The sequence below is a fragment of the Rhamphochromis longiceps genome, linkage group LG22 (assembly GCF_057381845.1).
Source record: "Rhamphochromis longiceps isolate RC_006_pf linkage group LG22, R_longiceps_female_GT1.1, whole genome shotgun sequence".
Taxonomy (NCBI): Eukaryota; Metazoa; Chordata; class Actinopteri; order Cichliformes; family Cichlidae; genus Rhamphochromis; species Rhamphochromis longiceps.
Window position 1 is genome coordinate 34,800,219 of NC_140577.1, and position 24,446 is coordinate 34,824,664.

A 24,446-nucleotide genomic window follows, 5' to 3' on the forward strand; every position below is an offset into this window, starting at 1 on the left:
TGTGTGTGTGTGTGTGTGTGTGTGTGTGTGTGTGTGTGTGTGTGTGTGTGTGTGTGTGTGTGTGTGTGTGTGTGTGTGTGTGTGTGTGTGTGTTCATTCCATACTCAATTCAACATGCCAAACAGGATTTATTGTACTGTGAATTGACATTACCATTCCACAATATTTAAAAATGGATATTGTGGAATGTGTGACAATTCTACAATAAATTCACAATCTTTTTTAATTACTATAACTGATACCATGCCTCAAAATTTGAAACAGAAACAGGACAAGGAAATATTAAGGGGGGATTTCAGAGAGTACTCCCCAAAGATTGGAGTCCACTTGCAAATTAATGTCAAGAAGAGAATGGTGTCAAAAAGTGGTCACACAACACAGGCTTCTAAGTTTAGTTCACAGTGAACATTTCAATTTGAATTTTAAAATAATCTTGTGTTTAGGCCTGTTATATTTCCTGTGAAGTCTCCGTGTTTCTGTGTATGCTTCAGAGTGTGCGCTCAATGATTTCAGCACCTTGGCCAGCTCCCCTCCGAAACATGTTTCCCCTATATTTTATTTTATTTTATTTTAAATAAATGAGTCGTGTATTTTGGGGAAGGGGGGGAAGGGGGGGGGGGGGGTGTGTGTGGATACGACCCATAATACCGCCGCAAAACTGATACACAGATATTATCCGGGACAAAGAAAGGGAAAGTTACTTAAATACGGCTGTGTGTTTAGTTAGTAGGTCATTGTTTATTTAAAACAAACAAACCAAAAAGAATTATGATTTCTTAATGACTACAGCTGTTTTCAGAGAACCTGAAATTACCCCGTGAATGCTCTGCTTCAATGAAACGGAATATTGTCTGCAATATATATATGTAACTCCACTGTTATGGCATTTGCTCGGCTAAATTAAAGAGTTATAGAAGACGAAGAAAAAAATGAAATAGAATCAAATTTATGTTTCCACTTTTTGTTTTCTCAAATTATACGAAATATCAGGCCCGAGAATAAAGCTTATATCTCGCTCTTTTCCAAGTAGACAATCATCAACAGTTTGTTAAATCACGTTTGTGCGGCCAGATGAGCCTAAATCAGTATTGGTTTTGTTTGTTTGTTTGTTTGTTTGTTTGTTTGTTTGTTTGTTTGTTTGTTTGTTTGTTTGTTTGTTTATTGTTTGTTGTTTGTTGTTTTGTTTTGTTTTCTTGCTATCTCAAAATAAAAACCCCACTTATGACTAGACTTGTATTATATTAACCCGAAGCTGAATTGCGTCTTTTCAAGCTAACACGTTGTTAGTTTTTTGCGAAATACATTTCAGTTGTTTAATCTGCTCACAGGATTTATTTATTTATTTATTTATTTATTTATTTATTTATTTATTTATTTATTAAGTAGCTAAAGAAATCATTCTAAAGTATGCAGAAAAGCTCATTTGTCACATTTCTCAAAACCGATCCCAAACTCCAACTTCCGTCTCTCGTTGCTTTCCAGCCTAAGAGGCTCCACAGTTTGCGTAAGACGACCCGACTGATCGGGAGTTTTGGTTTGTTAGGGCGCCCTCATGAGACATTTCTACTGCTGTGTCTGTCTGCAATCGAACATGTAGGTGTTACAATTTGTACCTGTTCAAAATGAAAAGTATAATTTTAAAACATACCATGTAATATATTTGAGGGAATTTCCTTCGCGCATATTACGCACAGCGAATTTGAGCGTAAGGCACACCCGTCACAAGTCCTACTGTTCCATAGTTATAATAAAGTGTGTATCTAAACTTTGAATTCCACTTCTATACTTTAAGCAGTGCAATATAAGGTGGAATCCCCCGAACAGTCGCCAGTCTCACCGCCAATGTAAATGCATTTGGAGTACGCACGCTTGAAAGGGTAACAGACCTCACACAGTGTGGAAACAACAACAAACACGGCTTTTCTTCTTCCTGACAGAATAAAACCGAAGTGCAGAAAAGTTGAACTAGAAGAAAAATCTAACTCACCAGGTAAAGCGCAGGCGTCAGAAGGAACACGGCGCACCAACACGTCACCTGCATCCTCCCGGAGCTCAAACTTCCACTAATTTCCCTCGGATGGTAGTTTCGGCTTTGACGACCATAAATCCACCTTGTATCCACTTCACAGCACAATCAAGCCCATCAGCTGCCCAGGCAACAAGGAAACAACGAACCCCATGGCAAGAGAACAAAGCAGAGAGTTGCAGATTGGGAACAGGATCGATCGGCCGGTGAGGCTGCTGCCGCGGCTTGACGTTAGAGGGACCAGGTAGCGACAACCAGCGCTTACTTAAGAGTTAATCCAGGTAGAGGGAGCAGGAGGGTCATAGTTGTGAGCACGTTCAGGTCTTGACTGTCTAATGGACAGCACGCTCAGCGGTTGGAGCGTTCCGATCTGAAAGGAATGGCGAGGCTTTCTGCTTTATAACGCGCTGCTACAACACAACCAGGGAGACTCTCGCTCTAGGGGGGAGGGACGAGATGAGGGGGAGCAAAAAAGGCAGGGGGGAAAATAACGGGAGTAAATTCCAAGATGTAGTGAGGAAACATTAAGTTTCCCTCTCTCGTGTTTTGTAACAGAGGCTTGTGGAGAAAATGCTGGTTACCTTGGTTGTGGTTTGTGCGTCTGATATAGATGAATGAGCTGACATTCTGAACTATGATGCCAATAACTTTAGGCAGCCCCCCTTCAACAAGGGAGCCTCAAACCTAAACAAACAGAGCACTGTAGCTGTTGTTTATAATTTCCCCTTTTCCTGTATATTTGCTGTTAGCAGTCTTCTTTAAAAAGATTTTCAACCACTGTTCAACACCCATCCTGTTTATTTAAATGCAATTTAAATTCAAGCATGGCAACAACACAAAAATCAACATGAAAAAGGGACCAAAACTACTTTGACTGAACAAATTAAAAGTTAAAAGGCTTCAGATTTTCACTGTATAAAATCTAGTTTAACACATTTTATAGCTAAAGTTTACATTTACATTACAGCTTCTTCTGTAATATTACTAATACAAATGAATACACTTGTATTTTTTGAATAATCTGCTATTTTTATTATTATTATTCCTTAGGGATGCATCAGTTTATTAGTATTCTTAACATTACCCAAAGTCTTCCAAATAAATCACAATTAAAACTGTACGATTTTTTAAATCTGTTTGAGCATATCGCAGGTAAAAGATTCAATGAAAATAAACTTTTGCAGAAAACCAAAGCAAAATGAAACTCGAATAAACACGCTATCCCAGTGCCACTCACCCAAAGGACAGTTCCTCCTAAACATGGCTGTGTGTTTACGTGTTTCTGTATGTCATTCTGTGTATCTGCTAGCAGAAGCGAGTCAAGGTGACTGAAGCCTGCTTAGATGCTGAGCATGTGTTTCTGGTTTGTGGATAGACAGATAGGATCCTTTCTGGCAGTGAACAGACGGGGCAGGGAGGTGAGCAGAAAAGAAAAAGGCGGGTGGGGGCGGGGGGTTGCGCTTTAATAAATCCCCAGCAGGCTCATTGCTACAACATTGCAGTGGTCTGGAAGTGTCACCATAACTCAGACAGTGGGGCTGATGGGATCCTGCTCTGAATGGTCCAGATAGCCTTCACAGGACCAGCATGGCATCCAGTGGTAGTGAAGGTGACGATAAATCACGAGGGCCATCTGACTTCCATTGTGTCTGGAATGAAATGCATTCTGGTCTACAGTAAGGCAAAGGGCTCACATTTCAAGGTAAAATCCACATTCCCCCCTTGTTGATCAAATGTTTCATAGAAAAAAATACTATTTTTCAGTAGGACAAATTTGCTGAAGTTGAACCGGGACCTTTGCAGTGAAACCCAAAGTAAAAATGTTATATTTGCAGTTCTATACATCAGGATTTTCCATTTAAAATTATTATGTTTAATTTGTTTAAAATATCCATATATTATTGGATATGCAGTAAATTTAAAAAAAATGTCTCTGCTGGGTATACAAACGTATAGTTAGATTCATAATTAAAAAGGTTGCCATGAGGACTGTAACTGAGATCTTTCCCTTTCCTTAACCATGGTATAATTGCCTTACATGGAAATTCCAGGACGGGAACATTCTATAAATATGTGATTCGACAGAAGTGCATTGCTGTGCTTGATCAATGTGTGAGTACCACTTATTTTTATATGCTGAATTCCTATTTCATTTTTCTTTTTTTTTAATGTTTCGTTTATAATGGTGCACGTTTGTAGTTTCCCTGTCTATTAGTTATTCAGACACAATTTTACACTTAGGTGAAACATTGAAAATTGAGCTTTTTGCCTCATTCGTTCAGCTCGATGTTGTATTCATGTTACGTTGGTAGATTTTTCTTTGGCTGTTTCATCAACGAAACAGTAGAAACTGGATGTATACATCCTGCAAGCATTATGTTTCCACATTGAAGACTCGAGTTCATTTAAGTGAAAAAATTCGCAGCTTTAATCACCATATTTTGGACATTTTTTAAACCAGTGTAGCGTTTCCCTCTTTAACTATTAGTTGTGTGTCAGGTCAGTCAAAATTTTGGCCAGTGGCCAATAAAACAGGATGTATTTCAATCAGAGAAAATAATCAAATGTAGATGGAGTTCAAATAATTTAGTCGATTTAAAAAGGCCACAAAATGAAAGTCAGTTAAGGGAATATTTGGAATTTTCTCCTCCAAATGTTTTCTATAAACAAAACAAACAAACAAATACTATAAGGGTTATAATTGGAAAATGACATAATCAAATAACAAAAATAATCCACATACGTTAGCTTTGAATTTATGTTGAATGATGTCCAGTGGCAACTTATCTGTATAGCCTCCACAAGTGTACAAACCAATGCAGCTCATCACATATTAAGGTCTGAGTAGAGCCCTTAAGTGTCACATTTTAGTGCAGGGAAACAAAACATTTATTGTCATAGGTTGCTACAGTCAACGCTGGCTGTAAAGTGTGTCTTTCATTTCATGGCCCAATCCTGAAAATATGAGGAGGCTGGCAAGGAATGAGAAGACTGCTTCTCATTTAGATGACAGCCACAGAGTCAGCTAAGGGTGGCTTGACCTTGCTGCAGAAACAAATTAATAAATAAATAAAAGATGAATTTGTGTGGAGAAGCTATTTTGTGCATTTGGAAATGTTTCAGAAGGTGTTCACATTCACCAACATGGATAGTTAGTGAGAAATTACGAGTCCCATCGCCTTTCAAGGGCACTATACAGCATCAGTGAAGCAGAGAGAGTTAAAGCTCAGCTGCTGAGTTGTGCCACTGTCACAGAATGAGAACCATTCACAGGAGATATGTGGACACGTCCATAGGCTGCCAACCCGTACAAAATGGAAGAAAGACTACATTTCTTACTTCTCAATCAACCACCTGCACTCCTTCCTCTTTCCAGTACCAAGCCATCTTTCATTGACAGTGCATAATCAGTAGGTCAAATCACTAATTTTCAAAGCACACCTTTAGGCGCCCATTCAATGCTGGGGGGAAATTATAGGGTAGCTTCTTCCTAATAGCTTATCATTGAGCTACAAAGAGGAGGAGCAACAGATAAAGACAAGAGAGAGGAAGAGGATGATTGCCCAGCTGAGTGATGCTGGCGTCCGGTGGCATGAATATGTTCGGCTGGCTCGGCTCCACCGCCGATTGTGAGGGCAGATGTTGCTTTGGGCCCTCAGGCATGGCCATGATGCAGTGGCAGCAGGTTTGTCCAACCAGCTGCCGTCTCTAGTGTCATTCCACATTTGGAGCAAGGGATAGGAATCAAACTGGGCTTGACCAAAAGGGCAGGCTGTGGGGGTGCTGGGTGGGCAAGGGTGGGGGTGGGCACTTCACACCATGTGTGGCGACAAAAGGCCTGGCGGTCTGCAGTCAGGCTCGGGCTGCCAGTGCTTTTCAAGATGATGTTAGGGGTGGGCGGGCTGAGGGGGAGCTGACAGAGACAAATGGCTGAGCAGAGTGCTGGTCACAGGATGCAGCTGCTACACATCAATCGCTTCCTCATCACAGTTAGAATGACTGCCAGCTTCAGCTTTGAGCAAGTAGGTTTATTAGAGGGTATGAATACGGCTTCAAGTAAAAGCCACACAGAGATTTGAAAGTTGCGTCTGATAAAAACTTTAAGGACTTAACTTCTGTACATGGCTTCCTTCTTTATGGTTTGCTGCCATAAACCCAAAAAGGGTCTGCAATAAGCTTCTCAAAGAATAGTTCAAAGTATAATTCAGGTTTTTCACAACTTTACTTTTTCTTTACAGTTTTGGTCACTTTTTGGACAAGACTTTCTCTTCAAGGTTATTTCTGAGATTTGAGGGATTTTTAGAACACTGTAACATACAGGATGATTTTTGGGGGCAATGTTTACAGTAGATTTAGCAGTTATTTTACTTTGCAACTAGAGTAAATCCACCCATGATCAGTCTCAAATGAAAACCATTTAGAAAGCCTGCCGCTGCTGCTCCAGTTGAAATTTCACTGTCAAACGAATCTTCCAGCTAGAGTATTTGACTTACCACTTAATACCCAAATGAAGTGTCTGGATGCATGACCATTTTTGCCATTTTTTTCAACAAACATGAGTTTGGTAAACATTGGCGAGTTGTGTGCATTCTGACATGATTTCTGAGATCACCAAGTTCGCAAAGTCACTCTTCATCACCATCTGGTGCTGCAAAAACTGTTTCCTGATATTTGCAGTGGCAGATTTATATGATTCACAGCACAAGATGAGAACTTTTCTGTGATTTTGCTCTTTTGCAGATCACTGTACTGCCTAATTTAAAACCTTCTCATAACAGACAGCTTTCCTGGCTGAGGCAGTGCTTTATGTATGTATGTATGTATGTATGTATTTATTTATTTATTTATCTATCTTTGGACTTTGGAGAAATTTGAAATAAAGAATGATGGAAATCTTTTTACCAAATTTTAATGTCTCTGTAGTTACAGCAAAATCACTGTTTGAAGTAGATTTTACGAAATGACTTAATTGATCAGGGCAGGCTGTAGGATATCCTTTTCTTGGCTGAGGGAATATAATTGGAAGACAGAGACATTGTTATGTGAAGTGCTGATTAAATGAGGGGACCAAAACCATGCATTATGTCTCTTTTTACTTCCCAGCATCCAATCATAATCAGAGGCTCTAACAATAAAAGAAATGACATTCCTTCAACAGCAGAGGACAAAAAAGTAATCAGTGGCAGAGTAAAACAATTAGAAAATTAGATGTAATTGTCTACGCACCTTCCTGCATTAGGACAGAATCACTGCCTTCAAGATCCCTCTGCAACACAAAGCAGTGTGCAGTGAAAATATCAGCACAAGCCACAAGTCTGCAGCATTCTAAGCCCAGACAGAATGACTGACCACACAATGTGATTCCAGTTTGAATGTTTTCAGCAACATTTTTTCACGGCAGAGGTTAATGTACACTGACCTATCCCTCTCCAGCTAACTGCTCCTCCTTTGTCTTTTAGTGAAGCAGGAGTACAAGCGCAAGCTATGAGCCATGTCAGCTAGAGACTTAATAAGGTTCAGACGGCTCCAAAGGTCATCCAGCTTCTCAAAAGAGCAATAAAACTAATTTTCAGTTTTAACTGAATGTTGTATTTGAGGCTTGTACCGCTGCATGTCTTCAGTCAGGAATTAATAGGCAGCACCAAACCAAAATCCAGGTCTAACTGGGCAGTCTGCGTACTTTAAGCGATCTTTTACTGACATCTGCTGGTGAAATCGGTTATTACTGCACTAAAGTGTAATAATAATTAAAAGATTGACTACAATGTTTTCTCATCAAGTTTTCTCTCGATGATTTTAGTAATTAATTGATTAAGTCAACCAGTAACGATGCAGAAGAGATCACATCAGCAAACTGTCTTGACTGCTCTTTGCTCAAAGTTGTTAAGGATTTTAATTGATATCATATGTGTTTCATAACTCAGCACAATAACTGAGAGGTGGCCGGACCACAGAATAATACAATGATCTATGAGCACTTTGGTTAGACAGATATTCAACTTTATGCATTATAGAAACATTTTTTTCAAATTAGTATCAGTTTGTAATCTATTATCACACCGAACATTTTTATTTCATTCACATTTTCAATCAATTATAACACCAAACTGTGCACAGTGAGTCCGGTGTCCGGCTCGCGTTTCTTCTCCTCCAGTCGGGCATCTCCCTGAAAAGAGCAGAAAAACAACTGCTCCCTACTACTGCAGTTGTTACAGACATGCTTCCTCTAGGTTGGTGTCAACCTTAACCCGACACCTTGAAGTTTCTGTGCCTTGCTGCGCTATCGCCAGTGCAGGAACGCCATCCTCCCATAACCCCAACACATTCCTAAGGCAGCCTCTCCTTGCTTATGCTCTATGTTAGTGTCAGTGTGAACCAGTCTACCTTCAGCACCCTCCTTCACATCATGGAGTTAAATACTTGCAACTAATAAGGAGTGTATCAACTCTATTATGAACATACACTGCAAGTAATGTTAAAAATAAACTTTATTAAAATGCATTTGTAACAGGTTTCTTCACGACAATGCTGTCCTGCAATCCCAGAATTTATGGACTAGTAGAGGCAGCACATTTGGTTTTTACTGGCAGTCCAGGGATGACCTCTCTGCTCTTCTCTGCATCTGGCTGATAGACGAACAACAGCACAACCAAGACCAGTTGTAGCAACAGATCTTTCTGCAGGCAAAGTTATAACATACCAGGAGCTGAAGTGTAACCCAGTGTTAAGAACAATGAAAAGTGTACACTGGAGCCACTGTCTGTGTTTTTTTAGGAGATCTTTCACATTTCTGGACGGGATTAATCTTCAAGAAACAAGAAGTGCGAAAGCGGATCGTTGAATGAAACCATGAACCAGAACTGGTTTGTAAAAATGCTGCAGCTTCACTGGTGTGGAACTGGTTTAGCTTTCGTCCTTCAGATACACAACAAAGCACTATTTTTGGTAGCGCATGCTAGCGGGCCGTCGTTATTACCGTGTTGTTTGGAAAATACGGCACACTTAAAATCAATACTTTGATTTTTCTGAAAGTCGACAGAGCCCCTTATAATCCCGTGTGCCTTATGTATGAACTCTGGTTGTGTTTACTGACCTGGAATCGATTTTATGTGCACGGCGCTCGAAAATCTGTCGAATGTTTCAGTACGACTTTGCTGAGCTACGAAGCCGCACCGCTTGATGGATTGTCGGAGCATTACGGCTATCGTAGGCGGAGCCTCGCGGAGTGATACGTACTGTGCTTCAACATACTGTTACCGTATTGTGTGTGTATAACCTCTTTTTAAGTTTTGTGGATATTATACATGGTTATGCTGAGGATGTGTCGGCCAGTTTCCACTGGAAATGCCTTTTGGTTAAACTGTCAGCAAAGAATTTGCATTTGCACAGTTACATGTTTATATAACTTTTATATAACACATAAAAAACAGCTGCTTGTTTAAGTGAAAATACATTGATGGTTTTTTTTGCACTAATAAAGTTGTGGAGTTGAAAATTCCGAGAGGCGAATTACACATCATATATATATATATGTAATTCGCCTCTCGGCAGTCTATCCTTCAAGCTCGGGTCCTCTACCAGAGGTCTGGGAGCTTGAGGGTCCTGCACAGTATCTTAGTTGTTCCTAGGACACTGCTCTTCGGAACAGAGATCTCTACACAGCCTGCACCTGGGGTCTTGGCTCGTGTGATAGACCCCAGCCTCTATGGATCTTGTGCTCAGAGCTCGTTCCTGTTCTGCCATGATTAGTGCCTCTGTGCTGTCTTTCAGTCCAGCTTTGTCCAGCCACTGGTAGGATTTCTGGATGTTAGCCACCTCCTCTATCTGCCGGTGGTACATAGCGTGCAGGGGCCTGTCCTTCCATGATGGTTCCTCCTCTTTCTTGGGTTTCTGCTGCCGGAGGTATTCACTGAGCACACTGTCAGTTTCTTCCTGATGTATTCGGGGATGTTCGTTGTCTCATCCTGGACCATGGTGCTCACACTCACCAGTCCCCGGCCTCCTTCCTTCTGGTTAGCATACAGCCTCAGGGTGCTGGACTTGGGTTGAAACCCTCCATTCATGGTAAGGAGCTTCCTTGTCTTGATGTCAGTGGCTTCCATCTCCTCCTTTGGCCAATTTATTATCCTAACAGGGTACCTGATCACGGGCAGGTGTAGGTGTTGATAGCCCGGATCTTGTTCTTACCATTCAGCCAACTTCTCAGGACTTGCCTGACCCTCTGCAGGTACTTGGTGGTTGCAGCTTTCCTAGCGGCCTCTTCATGGTTCCCATTTGCCTGATTTGAATTGAATTATGTTACTCTTATGTTACTCTTTGTCAAATACATTAAATTGGTGCTTTTCTTTTGTTGTGGTGGGGGCATGGTAGTACTCAGACTTCACCCTTCATCGACATGCTCCAACCTCAGGTTTCCAACTTTGTAGAGAAGGATTCAGCAGCAGGATAACACATGTCAGTGCTTTAAAAAATCTGTGCTTTAAAGAGTGAAGTACTTCAGACTGGAAAATAATAAGGACTCCTGACTGTCACCTAACCTTAGATCTACTGAGTCCTTTTGTGACTGAGAATGACAAAAGGGCTGATAATCTTTTGTGGTAAAGCACCTATGACCACAAGCTATAGTTCTTAAAAAAAAAAAAGGAATGAAATCAAGCAGCAGATAAGAGCTTCCTCCCAAGAGTCTGACCACTCCCTTAGAGATGGGTTGAGGAACTTGAGTAGATTTGAGAATAGAGCTACTACTCCTCCACATCGGAAGCAACAGTTTAGGTGGTGGTGATGGCGTCTGACTAGAATGCCTCCTGGACGGCTCTGAGGTGAGGTGTTTCCAGCATGTTCAAGCGGGAGAAAGCAGGTACAGACCTAGGACACACATAAGAGATTGTCTCTCCTGATGGACTCTGAAATCTTTGGCATCTGCCCAGAAGAGAAGCTGGTTGGGGACAGTGAGGTTTTTTCCCCTCTTGATAATTATAAAGAAAAAGAAAAAAGTCAACAATGATGATTCAGTTATTCTGTGTGCTACATTACTTAATTCCAGTTATCTACAGACTTATATTTGTAATGACTGTCAGGTAAAGCCCTAAACCAAAGACCAACTTATTTGAACCTTGTGTGAATACCTGTACTGCAATTTGCATGATTTAATATGTTATTAAAAGAATTAGAATAATATTTCCATTGTTTATTATCAGCAATTACTCAAATACATACAAACAAACAGTAGGAAAACTTGACTTATTTGTCACAAGCTTATCATGTTTAGCGCACCCACATTCACACTTCCAAGTTTGTTTCTTTTCTTTTCTTTTTTTTTAAAAAGAATTTTATTTACAAATCATTTTCCAAGAAATATAAATTAAACATTCCACTGATTTACTACCAACAAACTCCACAGAATATTAAACTGCCATTTTCCGGCAATGTCTCAGTACTAATAAATACAACACTATCCATTCTGAGTGACTGGACCTTCAGCTTACTTCAGCCATTTTCACTTTTAAACATTTCTACACAATTATTCTTCCTAAAGTCTTTGAAAACAATAGAAAAGCTGGAAAGGTTCTGACATCATCCTCTGATACAGAAAGTTCAAGGGCTGAAAGACCAATTAGTTTTCAACATTGCTGAAGACTCCATAAACTGATGGACAATGAACATTACACTGGAGAGGCAATATCGGCTGGCAGAGGTCAAATTCAAAATGAGTCAAAAATCAAAGGTATACAGAAGACTTTAAGAGAAGAACCACAGAAAAAAAATTCCAATAAATTATTTTTGAGGATAAATAATATTTTTAAGCTACATATCAGAAAAAAGCCAGGCTGAGAGATTCCCAAATTCACCACATAACTGGTGCAGAACCAAGCTTAAAGATGTACACTTGTAGCTGATCGTAAGTAAATAACAAGTGGTCCAAAGTTAGTAGCCACTGGTAAAGCCATTATTTTCAATAATGAATTAAAAACAAACAAACAAACAAACAGCGCTAAAGTCAAAAATTTGGTGTTAAATATAATATTTCTTAGATGGACTCAACTGAGAGTTCTTGGGGATGAAAGAAACAATTTGATGATGAACTTATCTTCCATGTTTAGTTTTTTTAGACTTTTTCTTTGTTCTTTCCATGTAATAATCTAAAGGCTTTCATGATGTTTGAATTTTCCACAGAAGATTTTGATGTATGTTACGTATTTACAAAGATAAAATCACACAACCCCCAACTGGTTCTGAAATTTGGCCGCCCCTCCCTGAGCCTGTTCTGTCAGAGGTTTATTCCTGTTAAAAGGGAGTTTTTCCTCCCCACTGTCAACAAGTGCTTGTTCAAAGGGGGTTGGTTTGATTGTAGGGTCTTTATCTTATAATATAAAGCGCCTTGAAGTTGTGATTTGGCACTATATAAATTAAATTGAAATTAAAAAGTTTGTTACAATTAGTAAAAAAAATGTCAGAGATTAACTGGCAGAGTTTGGAACATTTAGCTAGACATAATAGAAAGATAAAGTTGAGACCACATTAAAAAAATCCTATTTACACAAAGTCCCATCAAATCATGTAAAAAGAGGCAATAGAAGAAAAATAATTACAAACATTGGTGAGTTTTCGTTTGCAAAAAGCCTTCTTCTGTACATTTCTACAACATCTGTATTGAGACAGGCATACCTAGACCTAAGTACATATCATGCTGCACTAATATAGTGCAAAATTATCCCTGAAAAATGGAGAAGGGACAGGCAGGCAGAAGTGATGCTGTCTCTGGGATTTATTAAGCTCCTTTTTGTCTCCTCGTCATATTGTTTCTTGTGAGATGCACCGAAGCCATAATGACACTCAGGCCTCCGAATGTTCATTTGACACAGAACAAGTGATATCAAGGCAATGTCACTGAGCAGTGAAAAAAATGAGGGAATGATTTTCACAGAAGTATTTGTTCTGCGGAGACACTATTCAGTGACTGTTGTTTGAATATTTTGGGCAGTGGTAGATGGCAAAGAAGCAAAGGAGGACTTTCAGCAGGAAACAAAGAATCCATGAAGGCTCTTGTGAAATAAATGCCAAAATGAACATTTAAAAACAGATGGGGAAAACTAGGCTGCTAATGAATGTGGTCAGTCTTGATCTTTGAGGTTCTTCTTTTGCATGTGAACGAGTCTCAGCATTGGCGCTGATATCAAAGGGTTTCCACGGCGATGCCGTAAGTTCTGAAAGAAGACAAATGTTTGTACGTTGAGCAGGAAGACTTCTACATGTCTGCATCTCCATCGTAAGCCAGAGTCAAAGGCTTCAGTCTGTTGTTCATCTGGCGTCTCTGTGGCTTCTTTGGCTTTTTGCTACAGAACAAACAAAGAACAGGTGAGGAACAGTAAGACAATCTGATAGCAGCCACCTGACAGTAACTTCCACTCATGACCAACCTGTTACATACGAGACATGATTCTGTGTTTCTGTCATATCTGCCCTAAAAACAACATCACTGTCTTTGGAAGTTTATCCATCAGTCTTCAGCTGTTCCTCCTCATTTATACACTGTTGCTAAAGAGGAGAGCTGTACAAAATAAAGTCCTTTATAGTTTTCAAAATTGGCTTCAGAGTTATTATAACTCTGGGACAACGTTTAGCGTTTTCCACTGGTCACTGAGCACAGGTGCTACACATTGATACATTACCACATCACTATTTTCTAAACTTTGGTTACAGTCCTGGTAATATTAACTTAAAATAAACATTAAAATGTGCAAAAACGGTGATATTGCATTTGCTCTGCAATATGAGAGAAGTTGAAATTCTACATTTCCAGAGGTTTCTTCATATTGAAAGGGAGTTTTTCCTTCCCACTGTGGTCAAGTGCATGCTCATACCAAATGGTCTGATTGTTGGGGTCTTTACCTTGCAATATAAAGCACCTCGAGGCGAGTGTTGTTTTGAATTGTTGCTATATTAATAAAACTGAAGTGAACTGAATTGAAATTGTTTAACCAAGACTTAATTCAACTAATAAACTTGTACAAATATGATTCAATATTTTCACCACAAGGTCAACTTTTCAACTTTTTGCTGTCAAATCAGCAGCTTTTTGGTTTTCTCACCTCTAGTAGGTGATCCACTGAAATGATTGAACAAGCAATCTGGATGTTTGGGAACATGTCACATGTCGTAGAGAATAAAAGGAGTTAAGTAAGGCCTTGACTACGTGATAAGAGTTTCAAATGGAGCTGGGTGTGGCAGTGAGTGCTGTAGCTCTGGATGTTGTTGTGATGATGGAGGCTTTGAGAGCTGTGCCTCATATTGCTGTTGCTTTTCCTGCAGCTGCGGTTGCTGTTTGTTGCACCACTTTAACTCCTCTTGCTCTAGTTTCTGGCAGGCAGGACAGGTATAAGTGCAGCTGTTTTGCTCCATCCAATAAATCCTGTCTGAGGGGGACTTGGAGCTTGACTTGCAGCAAAGGCAACAACCACAACAACTAAATAGAGTGTGAGAGGGTAGAAAGAAAAAAGGGACAAGACAAGACAAGAAGGAACAAATGATAAGGGAAACAGAAAAATGAAAAACAAAAACAAATGAAGAAATAATTGTGAGCAGTGTTGTGATGGAGGTCAGATCCCATGTCATTTTATTGGATGATGCTTTTTTTTCATAATATGGCCTTTAAATAGACAATGCAAGATGGAAGACAGGCGTTACACTTCATTCTACATGAAAACCGAAATCTAAGAAGTCTGTTGACGTGTCGTTGATTTAATAGGCGCACTGACTCGCCTCTGTCAGTGCGCCCCAGGGCAGCTGTGGCTACAATGTAGCTTGTCGTCAACAGTGTGTGAATGTAGTGTAAAGCGCTTTGGGGTCCATAGGGACTAAGTAAAGTGCTATACAAATACAGGCCATTTACCATTTACCAATAGATCGGACTCTGACTTTTGAGCTTAGTATGGCTCAGTGATCATGTAGACAATTGGTTGTTAAAAACAAATTGCTATCTGATCAGTGAACATGATGTCAGAGCCATTATTTAAAAAAGAAAAATCCTTACTGACTCGTCCTTATGGTCGCCAAACTGGCCAATGTGTGACATTCCCAACATCAAAAATAATCAAAAAAGTTGTAAGATTGTTGCAGGATGTTCAGATTCTTTTGCAACATCCAATCTGCAATAGCAGATGGGTGCTTCATCATGACAGTGCACACTCACAGTACACTGAAAATGCTCACCCGCTACGGATTTGACTCCCTGTGACTCGTCCCACTTTGATTTTTTAGGATTCTATTTCATTTAGTCCTAAACTTTATGAGACACAGTACAAAATCACTAATTGCTAATTAGTGAACTACATTTTAATTTGACTTTCTTTCATGGTGATCTCCATCACATCACTTAATGTACATTATTGACATCATGAGGGAAAAAAATCAAATTGATGATGAAGTCAGAACATATTTCAGATGTGTTACTTTACCATGCTAAGTATGTCATGGAGATTATAAAGACAAGCAGCACAAATGCTCCTGCTGCTACTCCATACACCCAGGTTTTCAGCTTCCCATCTGCAGAGACACATAGACAGCAATGGTCAGCACTTACGATTGGACAGTTTTATTTAGACAAAGGTGACCCGAGTAAATACAAAATGCAGTTATTAGTGTGAATGCTTGAAAAGCATTCACAGTATTGTTGTTGTAATCTTTATTAGTGTGAATGCTTGAAAAGCATTCACAGTATTGTTCTTCTAATCTTTATTATTAGTGTGAATGCTTGAAAAGCATTCACAGTATTGTTGTTGTAATCTTTATTATTATTAGTGTGAATGCTTGAAAAGCATTCACAGTATTGTTCTTCTAATCTTTATTCTATTTTATTCTGTATTCCGTACGTTTTTTGTACTCCTACTCCTTCAAAACCGTTCAACTTAGAAAAACCATTCAAACACCATTAGATTCCTCTTCTTTTGGACATGACTGCTTCTATTTTTCTCATTTTTAACATTTATATTTTTAATTTTATTCAACTTTATTCAACAAAAATTTCCCAAAATTTCCCATGTATTTCAATGGGGAGACCCTTCAAATCCTCATTCAACTTACTCATTTTTAAACTCTTACTACTTCCACATACATTGACATAGAGCCACCATTCAAACTTTAAAACGAAGACAAGACATTCAACTATTCAACTTGTATTTATCTTTTCAATATCTATTATACTTTTTCTTCAGTTCCAGTTTAAGTTTCATGATGTTTTTTCACCCGTATCAGAGTTTATAATGGGTGTGTATGGGACGGAATGTTGGGGCTAGAGTGAGACAGCTCAACTGCTAGAGTGAGAGGAGCAAAAAAATTAATCTTAAAATCTTTTTTAAAACTGCTGCTGTGTCCACAGCGTTTGCTCTACAGGTATGATTTTACCCTCAAAACGTAGCCATCGCTGTCCTCTTTCATCCAATGTGTTTACTATTGTACTAGGTGTTATGGTTCTTTCATAAATGCCACCAATGCACAGCCTCCTCCCTCCAACTCTTCCATAGACTCTAATGTTAAAATGGCTCAGAAGGTTCGTTTGAAAATCAGAAGAGCATGGTGTCTTTCCACTGTCACCACGTCCATATAATAAGCTCCACAGGCATGAAAACTGAGAATTAGGTAGACTAGACATTGCTGTCGCTCACGGTGAAAGAATTTTGTCAATACGACTTTTACTTTTCATTTGGGAGCGATTTGTTTCGGCCTGACTTTTCTGTTCATTTTAAGCAGCAAAAGTGAGGTGCATGTAGCAAAAGTGAGGTGCATGTCTGTGTCCGTGTGTATGGAGCCCTTGGGTGCGGTCACTATAGCAACCAGGCTCACACCTGCCTGCTTAACGAGCTCTCTCTCTCACTCTGCCAAGATTCATCTTAAACACTTCTCTTTCAACTGCTGCTGTGTCCACAGTGTTAAAGCCATCATTTTACCCTCAAAACGTCGCCATCGTTGTTCTTTTTCCAACATCTTGTCTTTCAAAGCTCAGAGATGTAAACTTTTTAAACTGTGTGGGTCCAAGTGGAGGGATCACATTTTAGTCATTCAGTGATTCAAAGAATATGACCTTTTAATATTCTTTCAGATGTTTTCTGACTCTAAATGTTCTTTTCTCATTTCTTAGGTTTTTCTAATTTACAATTAAAACATTTTCAGCTTTTTTCCAACTTCTTCTTCTGTGTAACCTTCAGCTTTTAGCAGTTCAGCACTGTTGTTTTCAGGTTAAATTCAGGTTGTTTTTTTTTTTTTTTATCTCATTCAAAATTTTTAACTCAAAATTCAGCAATTAATTCATTTCAGTGCATACATTCAGATTCAAGCATTCACACTGCAGTTTCTTCAGAAAATGCACTTTCTAGTTATTATTATTTTGTGGATGCTTTAAGCATCCACACTATTGAGTTCCTGTTTCTCTTTATTCTTTATTATTGTGTGGATGCCTTAATAGGCCTTAATAGGCATCCACACTATTGAGTTCCTGTTTCTCTTTATTCTTTATTATTCCGGGTGTTTCCGTACACTTTTCGCCGTGGATCTACTTCCACAATTTTTGTGCTATTTTCACCGTTCAAACTCTAAACTGTTCTGCTCTTTCTGCTTATGCCGGCTATGACTTTTGGTGTTTATTACTATTATACTTTTTAAAATATTACACTTTTTTCCTTTAATTTGTCCCATTGAAATGAATGGGAAACTTCCACAATTCTGCTAAAACTTTCTTGTCTTTGAAACTTAACTACTGCCTCATACTTTCACCTAGAAACTCCATTCAAACTTTAAAACGTTCTCAAATGATTGGGCTATTCCTGTATGATTCAGCTTTTTCAGATCTTCTACTGTTTTCATCTTATCTCTCTTTAAGTCTTCAGTTGCAAAATTGTGATTTTTCAGAAAATACATGCGTTGCTATGGTTGCTATGCAATTAACTCAGAGGGGACAGTGAAACTGTTTGAATTTTCTCTTCATGTCCAAACAACTTCTTGCTACTCGCTCAATTTCCACTCAAGCCCCACAGATTATACACCAAAACGTAGGTATTTTTGCTGGCTTTCAGAAAATGTCCCTATCATTGTTGTGGGACTCATAGTTATTTTGCAAATCTCCTCAGAGTAACACAAAGTCAGAAAACTCTCCATATAAACTCAATGGAGAGTTTGTTCAAAATCACCGCTGGATTTCTCTAATGAGAGGCATTTTCAAATTGTCATATCTCCTTAACGAAGCGAAGTTAAGACATGAGGCTTGTCCCGGTATATCTTCAGACACTCCTGATGCTCACAATTCAAGAATTATTTTCTCACCTATTACCGTTCTGAGATGAGTTAGACTTGTTTGAGGGTAGGAAATTTGTCCCTCGCTCAGATTTCATCAGATTTCAAATTCTGGAAATGAGTCACTTTTTTCTCTCATCATATCTTTTTGATGGATTTCCACAGAGCCCTGAAAATTTCCATGACTGTTCACCAAAGCCTGCTGTTTCTTACGGTGAAAGAATGATTTTGATGCTCCATATAGATTTAGAGTTACCAAAGGTTGTTTGAGAGCAAGTCAAGGCAGTTTTTGCTTCGCCTCTACTCAGTTACAGTGTATTACAAGTCATATATCTTTAATAATTTATATTTTATCTCTGAATTATGAAGACCTGAAGATTCCCCCATCTCTTCTGAACAAAACAATGTCTGAATGACCGTTCTAGCCTCTACGGTTAGGAAATTATGGCCATTTGTTCGAGGGGAATCCTGAATGTCAGAAATACACTGAAGAAAACTCACACCTCTCTCTGTGTTTGCGTGTAAGGGCTGACTACAGCAGGTGCAGCTAATTTAACTGACCTACATATACCAAGCCCAGACTCTCAACAGCTCCTGTTCCCTTTACTGTCTGTGTATGTGTGTCTGTGTATCAATATTTCTCCTATGTTTAGGTATTACTCCTCAATCATAGTATTTCTGCTAAAGCAAAGTACTTCTACTACATCTTAGTACTTCTGCTAAATCATAGTATTTTTTGAAAAATCATAGTATATTTGCCAAATCATGGTATTTGTGCAAAATCATGGTTTTGGGGCCAAATCATAATATTTCTGTTATGTTATAGTATATGTGCTGAATATATTATATGTGCCAAATCACAGTATTTATACCAAATTATAGTATTTATGCCAAATTACAGTATTTCTGCTAAAAAGCAGAAATAGTCCTTTTTAGCAGGAATTTCTGCCAAAAGATAGTATTTATGTTAAAACATAGTATTTCTGCTAAATCAGAGTATTCCTGCCAAATCATAGTATTTGTACTGAAACATAGTACTTCTGCCCAATCACATTATTTGTACTAAATGATAGTACTTGTGCCAAATCATAGTATTTGTGCCAAAGCATCGTATTTGTATGGAGTCATAGTATTTCTTCTAAATCATAGTATTTCAATCAAATCTCAGTAGTTGTTGTTAAAACGCAGTATTATTGCAAAATCATAGTATTTGTACCCATTCATAGTATTTCTGCTAAATCATAGCATTTGTGCCAAATCATGGTATTTGTGCAAAAACATAGTATGTCTGCAAAACCATAGTATATCCCTTATGTTATAGTATTACTACTAAGGCATAGTATTTCTGCCAAATCATAGTATTTGTACTAAATCATAGTACTTGTGCCAAATCATAGTATTTGTTGCACATCATAGTATTGGAACCAAAACATAGTATTTGTCCCAAAGCATCGTATTTGTATGGAGTAATAGTATTTCTTCAAAATCATAGTATTTCAATCAAATCTCAGTAGTTGTGTTAAAATGCAGTATTATTGCCAAATCATAGTATTTGTACCCAATCATAGTATTTTTGCCATGTCATTGTATTTGTGCCAAATCATAGTATTTTTGCCAAATTGTGGTATTTGTGCCCAATTAATAATTCTGTTATGTTATAGTATTACTACTAAGTTGTAGAATATCTGTTATGTTATAGTGTATCTGCGGAATATAGTATTTGTGCCAAATCGTAGTATTTATACCAAATCACAGTATTTGTGCTAAAACATAGTATTTCTGCCATATTGTGGCCTCCCTGTACCATCCATCTGACCGCCAATAAACTCCACCTGTGGTAATCTAATCCCTGGATGTCAGCCTCTCCTTCTGACCGAGGATAGTTACTATTGCAGCACCACCCAGCATTAAACTGACGTACACCATTCTGTACAATAGTATTTGTGCTAAAAAGTAGTATTTCTGCCAAATCATAGTATTACTGCTATTTCATACTATTTAAGCGAAATTACAGTGTTTCTGCAAAAACATGTTTGAGGGGTGGAAATCTGTCCTCCTCTCATTTTTCAAACTCCGAAAATTAAGCCATTTCTTCTCTCGTCATGTCTCCGCGACGGAGATACAAAGAGCTATGTAAATCGTAGTCAAAGTACACCAAAGTCCGCTGATTCACCCAGTGCAAGAATTATGTTTCTATCCCACCTAGTTTTTGAGTACAAATTTATACACTATCACAGACCGGTAATTCATATTGATAATTTATTACAATTCTGCAAAGTTTTATGATTTTAGCAGCTTTTCTAATATGGACCTCACATTCTTGTTAACAGTCTATGGCAGAAATACATACAAGTACACAGCCTGATGAAGCAGACAGAAGCAGTACCTCTGATTGGTTCAGCATTTTCACCTCTTATCAGCACAAATCTCAGCCTCTTCTGCTGTTTTCATTAGAATTGTAAGCTTTTCCACCTTTTTTCAGTTACGTGAGAACCAGTTTGGCTCAATGAGTAGCTGAAAAATGTCAGCCTCTTCTGCTGTTTTAGCAGGATTTCAGAGTTCAGCTTTTTCACTTGTTTTAAGCACAAATTTCAGTTTCTTTACCTCATTTCACAACAAAGTTCTTCCTCTTCACCTCTTTTCTGCTAATTTGAGCTTCTGCTCCACAGTGCACATTGTCCCTCTCATCATATCTTTGCTTGTGACCAGAACTCATTTGGCTCAGAGGGTAGGGCATCTGCCGTGAGACCCGGTGGCAGAGGTTTGAATCCTACCTGTGACAGTTGCTACACATGTTCCCTGCTTGCATGCGCTCTGCTTTCTTGTGTGTCACTGCTCTCCAGTGTGTCATTACACATACAGCCATCTTCAGCAAGTACTTCTGCTTCTACACCTCTTTTCAGCTCATCTTTTTGCTTCTTTGCCTCTTTTCAGCAGAAATTCTTCTGATTCACCTCTTTTCTGCCAAATGTTTAGCTTTTTCACCTCTTATCAGCACAATTCTAAGCAGCTTCTGCTAATTTCACCACAATTGTCACTCTCTCCACCTCTTCTTTGTGTGAATGAGTTTGGTGCAGTGAGGTGAATTGCCGCCTTTAGACCAGAAGGGCCAGGTTCGAATCCTGCTCAGGGCAATGTTTTTTTTTTTTTTTTTTCTTCAACTTTTTCAGCTTTTTTCAGCAGACATCTTCAGCGTTAAGGCATCCACACAGCATTTTCGCAGGAAATGCAAATTTTTCTAGTTATTATTGTGTGGATGCTTTAAGCATCCACACTATTGAGTTCCTGTTTCTCTTTATTCTTTATTGTGTGGATGCTTAAGCATCCACACTATTGAGTTCCTGTTTCTCTTTATTCTTTATTATTGTGTGGATGCTTTAAGCATCCACACTATTGAGTTCCTGTTTCTCTTTATTCTTTATTATTATTATTATTATTATTATTATTATTCTAGTTGCTTCCGTACACTTTTCGCCGTTAAACTACTTCCACAATTTTCAGCCGATTTTCACCGTTCAAATTTTAAACTGTTCTGCTATTTTTGCTCTTTCCTGCTACGATTTTTGCTATTTTTAACTATTATACTTTTTAAAATATTAAGCTTTTTTCCTTTAATTTGTCCCATTGAAATGAATGGGAAACTTCTGCAATTCTGCTAAAATTTGCTTGTTTTTGAAACTTAACTACTTCCTCATATTTTCACCTAGAACAACCATTCAAATTTTAAAATGTTCACAAATTATTGGGCTATTCAGGTATGATTCAGCTTTTTCAAATCTTCTACTGTTTTACTTTTATGCCTCTTAAAGTTTTGAGTTGCAAAATTGTGATTTTTCACAAAATACATGCGTTGTTATGGTTGCTATGCTCTTGGCTTCCAGTGTGTCACTGAAGGTTTTGCAGTCTTCTCTTCATGTCGGAACAACTGTTTGCTACTTGCTCAATTTTCACTCAACTTCCACAAATTATACATCAAAACGTAGGTATTTTTGCTGGCTTTCAGGAAATGTCACTATCATTGTTGTGGGATTTATAGAATTTTCGCAAATCTCCTCAGACCAACACAATGTCAGAAAACTCTCCATATAAAGTGAATGGAGAGCTTGTTCAAAATCACCGCTGGATTTCTGTAATGAGAGGCATATTCGAATCGTCATATCTCCTTAACGAAGCAAAGTTAAGACATGAGGCTTGTCCCCGAATATCTTCAGACACCCCTGACGCTCACAATTCAAGAATTTCTTTCTCACCTATTACCGTTCTGAAATGAGTTGGACTTGTTTGAGGGTAGGAAATTCGTCCTTCGCTCAGATTTCTTCAGATTTCAAACTGTGGAAATGAACCACTTTTTTCTCTCGTCATAACTTTTTGTTGGATTTCCACAGAGACCTGAAAATTTCCATGATTGTTCACCAAAGCCTGCTGTCTCTTACGGTGAAAGAATGATATCGATACTCCAAATAGATTTCAAGTCACAAAGCGTTGTTTGAGGGCAAGTCAAGGCAGTTTTTGCTTCGCTCTACTCAGTTATGGTGCATTAGAAGTCAAATATCTTTAATAATTCATATTTTAATGATAAATTGTAAACACTGGAAGATTCCCCCATCTCTTCTGAACAAAACGGTGTAAGAATGACCGCTCTAGCCCCTACGGTTTGGAAATTATGGTCATTTGTTTGAGGGGAGTCCTCACTATGAGAAATAGGCTGCAATAATCCTGTGCCTCTCGGTGCTGCGTGTGTAAAAAGAGGCACATGTTTTGGCGGGAAAAAGTACACAGGCTCTCTGATTGGTGGATTCAAATTCAGCAGCTCCCAGGCTGACCTAGAAACTTACTTCTCTCTCCCTGTGCATTTTTTTGCTGATTTTTTTCATTTAACAAGTATATTTGAGGGACCCTCAGCATGTTCAGCATTTTTTCAGCTGTCCATTTTGCTTTTCCAATTTTTCTGTTTAACTTATTACTATTGTGCTAAATCATACTATTTCTGCTATTTTATAAGATTTGTGCCTAATATAGTATTTCTGCTAAATTACAGTATTTCTGCTTTTTATACTATTTGTGCTAAAACATAGTATTTCTACTAAATGTAGTATTTATGCTTAATCCTACTATTTCTGCTTTTTATGGGATTTGTGCCTAATATAGTATTTCTGCTTTTTATAGGATTTTTGCTCAAACATAGTATTTCTACTAAATGTAGTATTTATGCTTAATCATAGTATTTCTATATATTTCTGCCAGGTCCCCAGGCAGCCAATCCTCTGTGAGGACTTAGACATTCAAATTTTCAAATCAGGGCCTGCACGGTTTCCCAGCCAATCATATATGTGTCCTGAGGCATTCAAATTTGCATATTGGGGCCTTCATGGCTTCTAAGCCAGCCAATCATATCTGAGGGCTGAGGAATTCAAATCCACAAATCAGGGCCTGCACGGCTTCCCAGCCAGCCAATCATATATGTGGCCTCAGGCATTCAAATTTGCATATTGGGGAATTCGTGGCTTCTAAGTCAACAAGTCATCCATGTCGTATATCTCTAAAAATTCACATTTTAATGATAAATTGTTAACACTGGAAGATTCCCCCATCTCTTCTGAACAAAACGGTTTAAGAATGACCGTTCTAGCCCCTACGGTTAGGAAATTATGGTCATTTGTTTGTGGGGAGTCCTCACTATGAGAAATAGGCTGCAATAATCCTGTGCCTCTCTGTGCTGCGTGTGTAAAAAGATGCACCTGTTTTGGCGGGAAAACGTAAACAGCCACTCTGATTGGTGGATTTAAATTCGGCAGCTCTCTCCCTCTGTGTGTGTGTGTGTGTTTAGTGGGAGAGAGAGGACCCTGCCCTTATTTGGCAGCATGTCATTGTAGGATTTAAATTGAATATAGTTAGACTGGTTGACTGGATTAGAGCCTGTGTTTGTGTGTCCCTCTGTGCATTTCTGTTTCAATATGCCTCCATATTTGTAATTTTGTAAGTTATTACTATTCTGCTAAATCATAGTATTTCTGGTACCTTTCGGTACTTGTGCTAAATACAGTATTTCTGCTAAATTATAGTATTTCTGCTTTTTATACTATTTGTGCTAAATTATAGTATTTCTGCTTTATTATACTATTTGTGCTAAAACATAGTA

At 38.5% G+C, this 24,446-nt stretch overlaps 2 protein-coding genes across 2 annotated transcripts in view; both read right to left on the reverse strand.

Annotated features, from left to right (window-relative positions):
- Positions 1–2,430, reverse strand: part of nxph1 (neurexophilin 1) — an 83,254-nt gene extending 80,824 nt beyond the window's left edge. The window contains exon 1 of the mRNA XM_085395895.1: positions 1,988–2,430. Within this exon, the coding sequence (XP_085252021.1) occupies positions 1,988–2,041 (54 nt within the window). The 5' untranslated portion in view covers positions 2,042–2,430. The remainder of the gene's footprint in view (positions 1–1,987) is intronic.
- An 8,795-nt stretch (positions 2,431–11,225) lies between these two features.
- LOC146644401 (thrombospondin type-1 domain-containing protein 7A-like) overlaps positions 11,226–24,446 on the reverse strand; it is a 214,261-nt gene continuing 201,040 nt past the window's right edge. Inside the window, exons 27-28 of the mRNA XM_085395316.1 lie at positions 15,481–15,568; positions 11,226–13,359 (exon numbers count right to left, since the gene is read on the reverse strand). Of these exons, the coding sequence (XP_085251442.1) occupies positions 13,272–13,359; positions 15,481–15,568 (176 nt within the window). The 3' untranslated portion in view covers positions 11,226–13,271. The remainder of the gene's footprint in view (positions 13,360–15,480; positions 15,569–24,446) is intronic.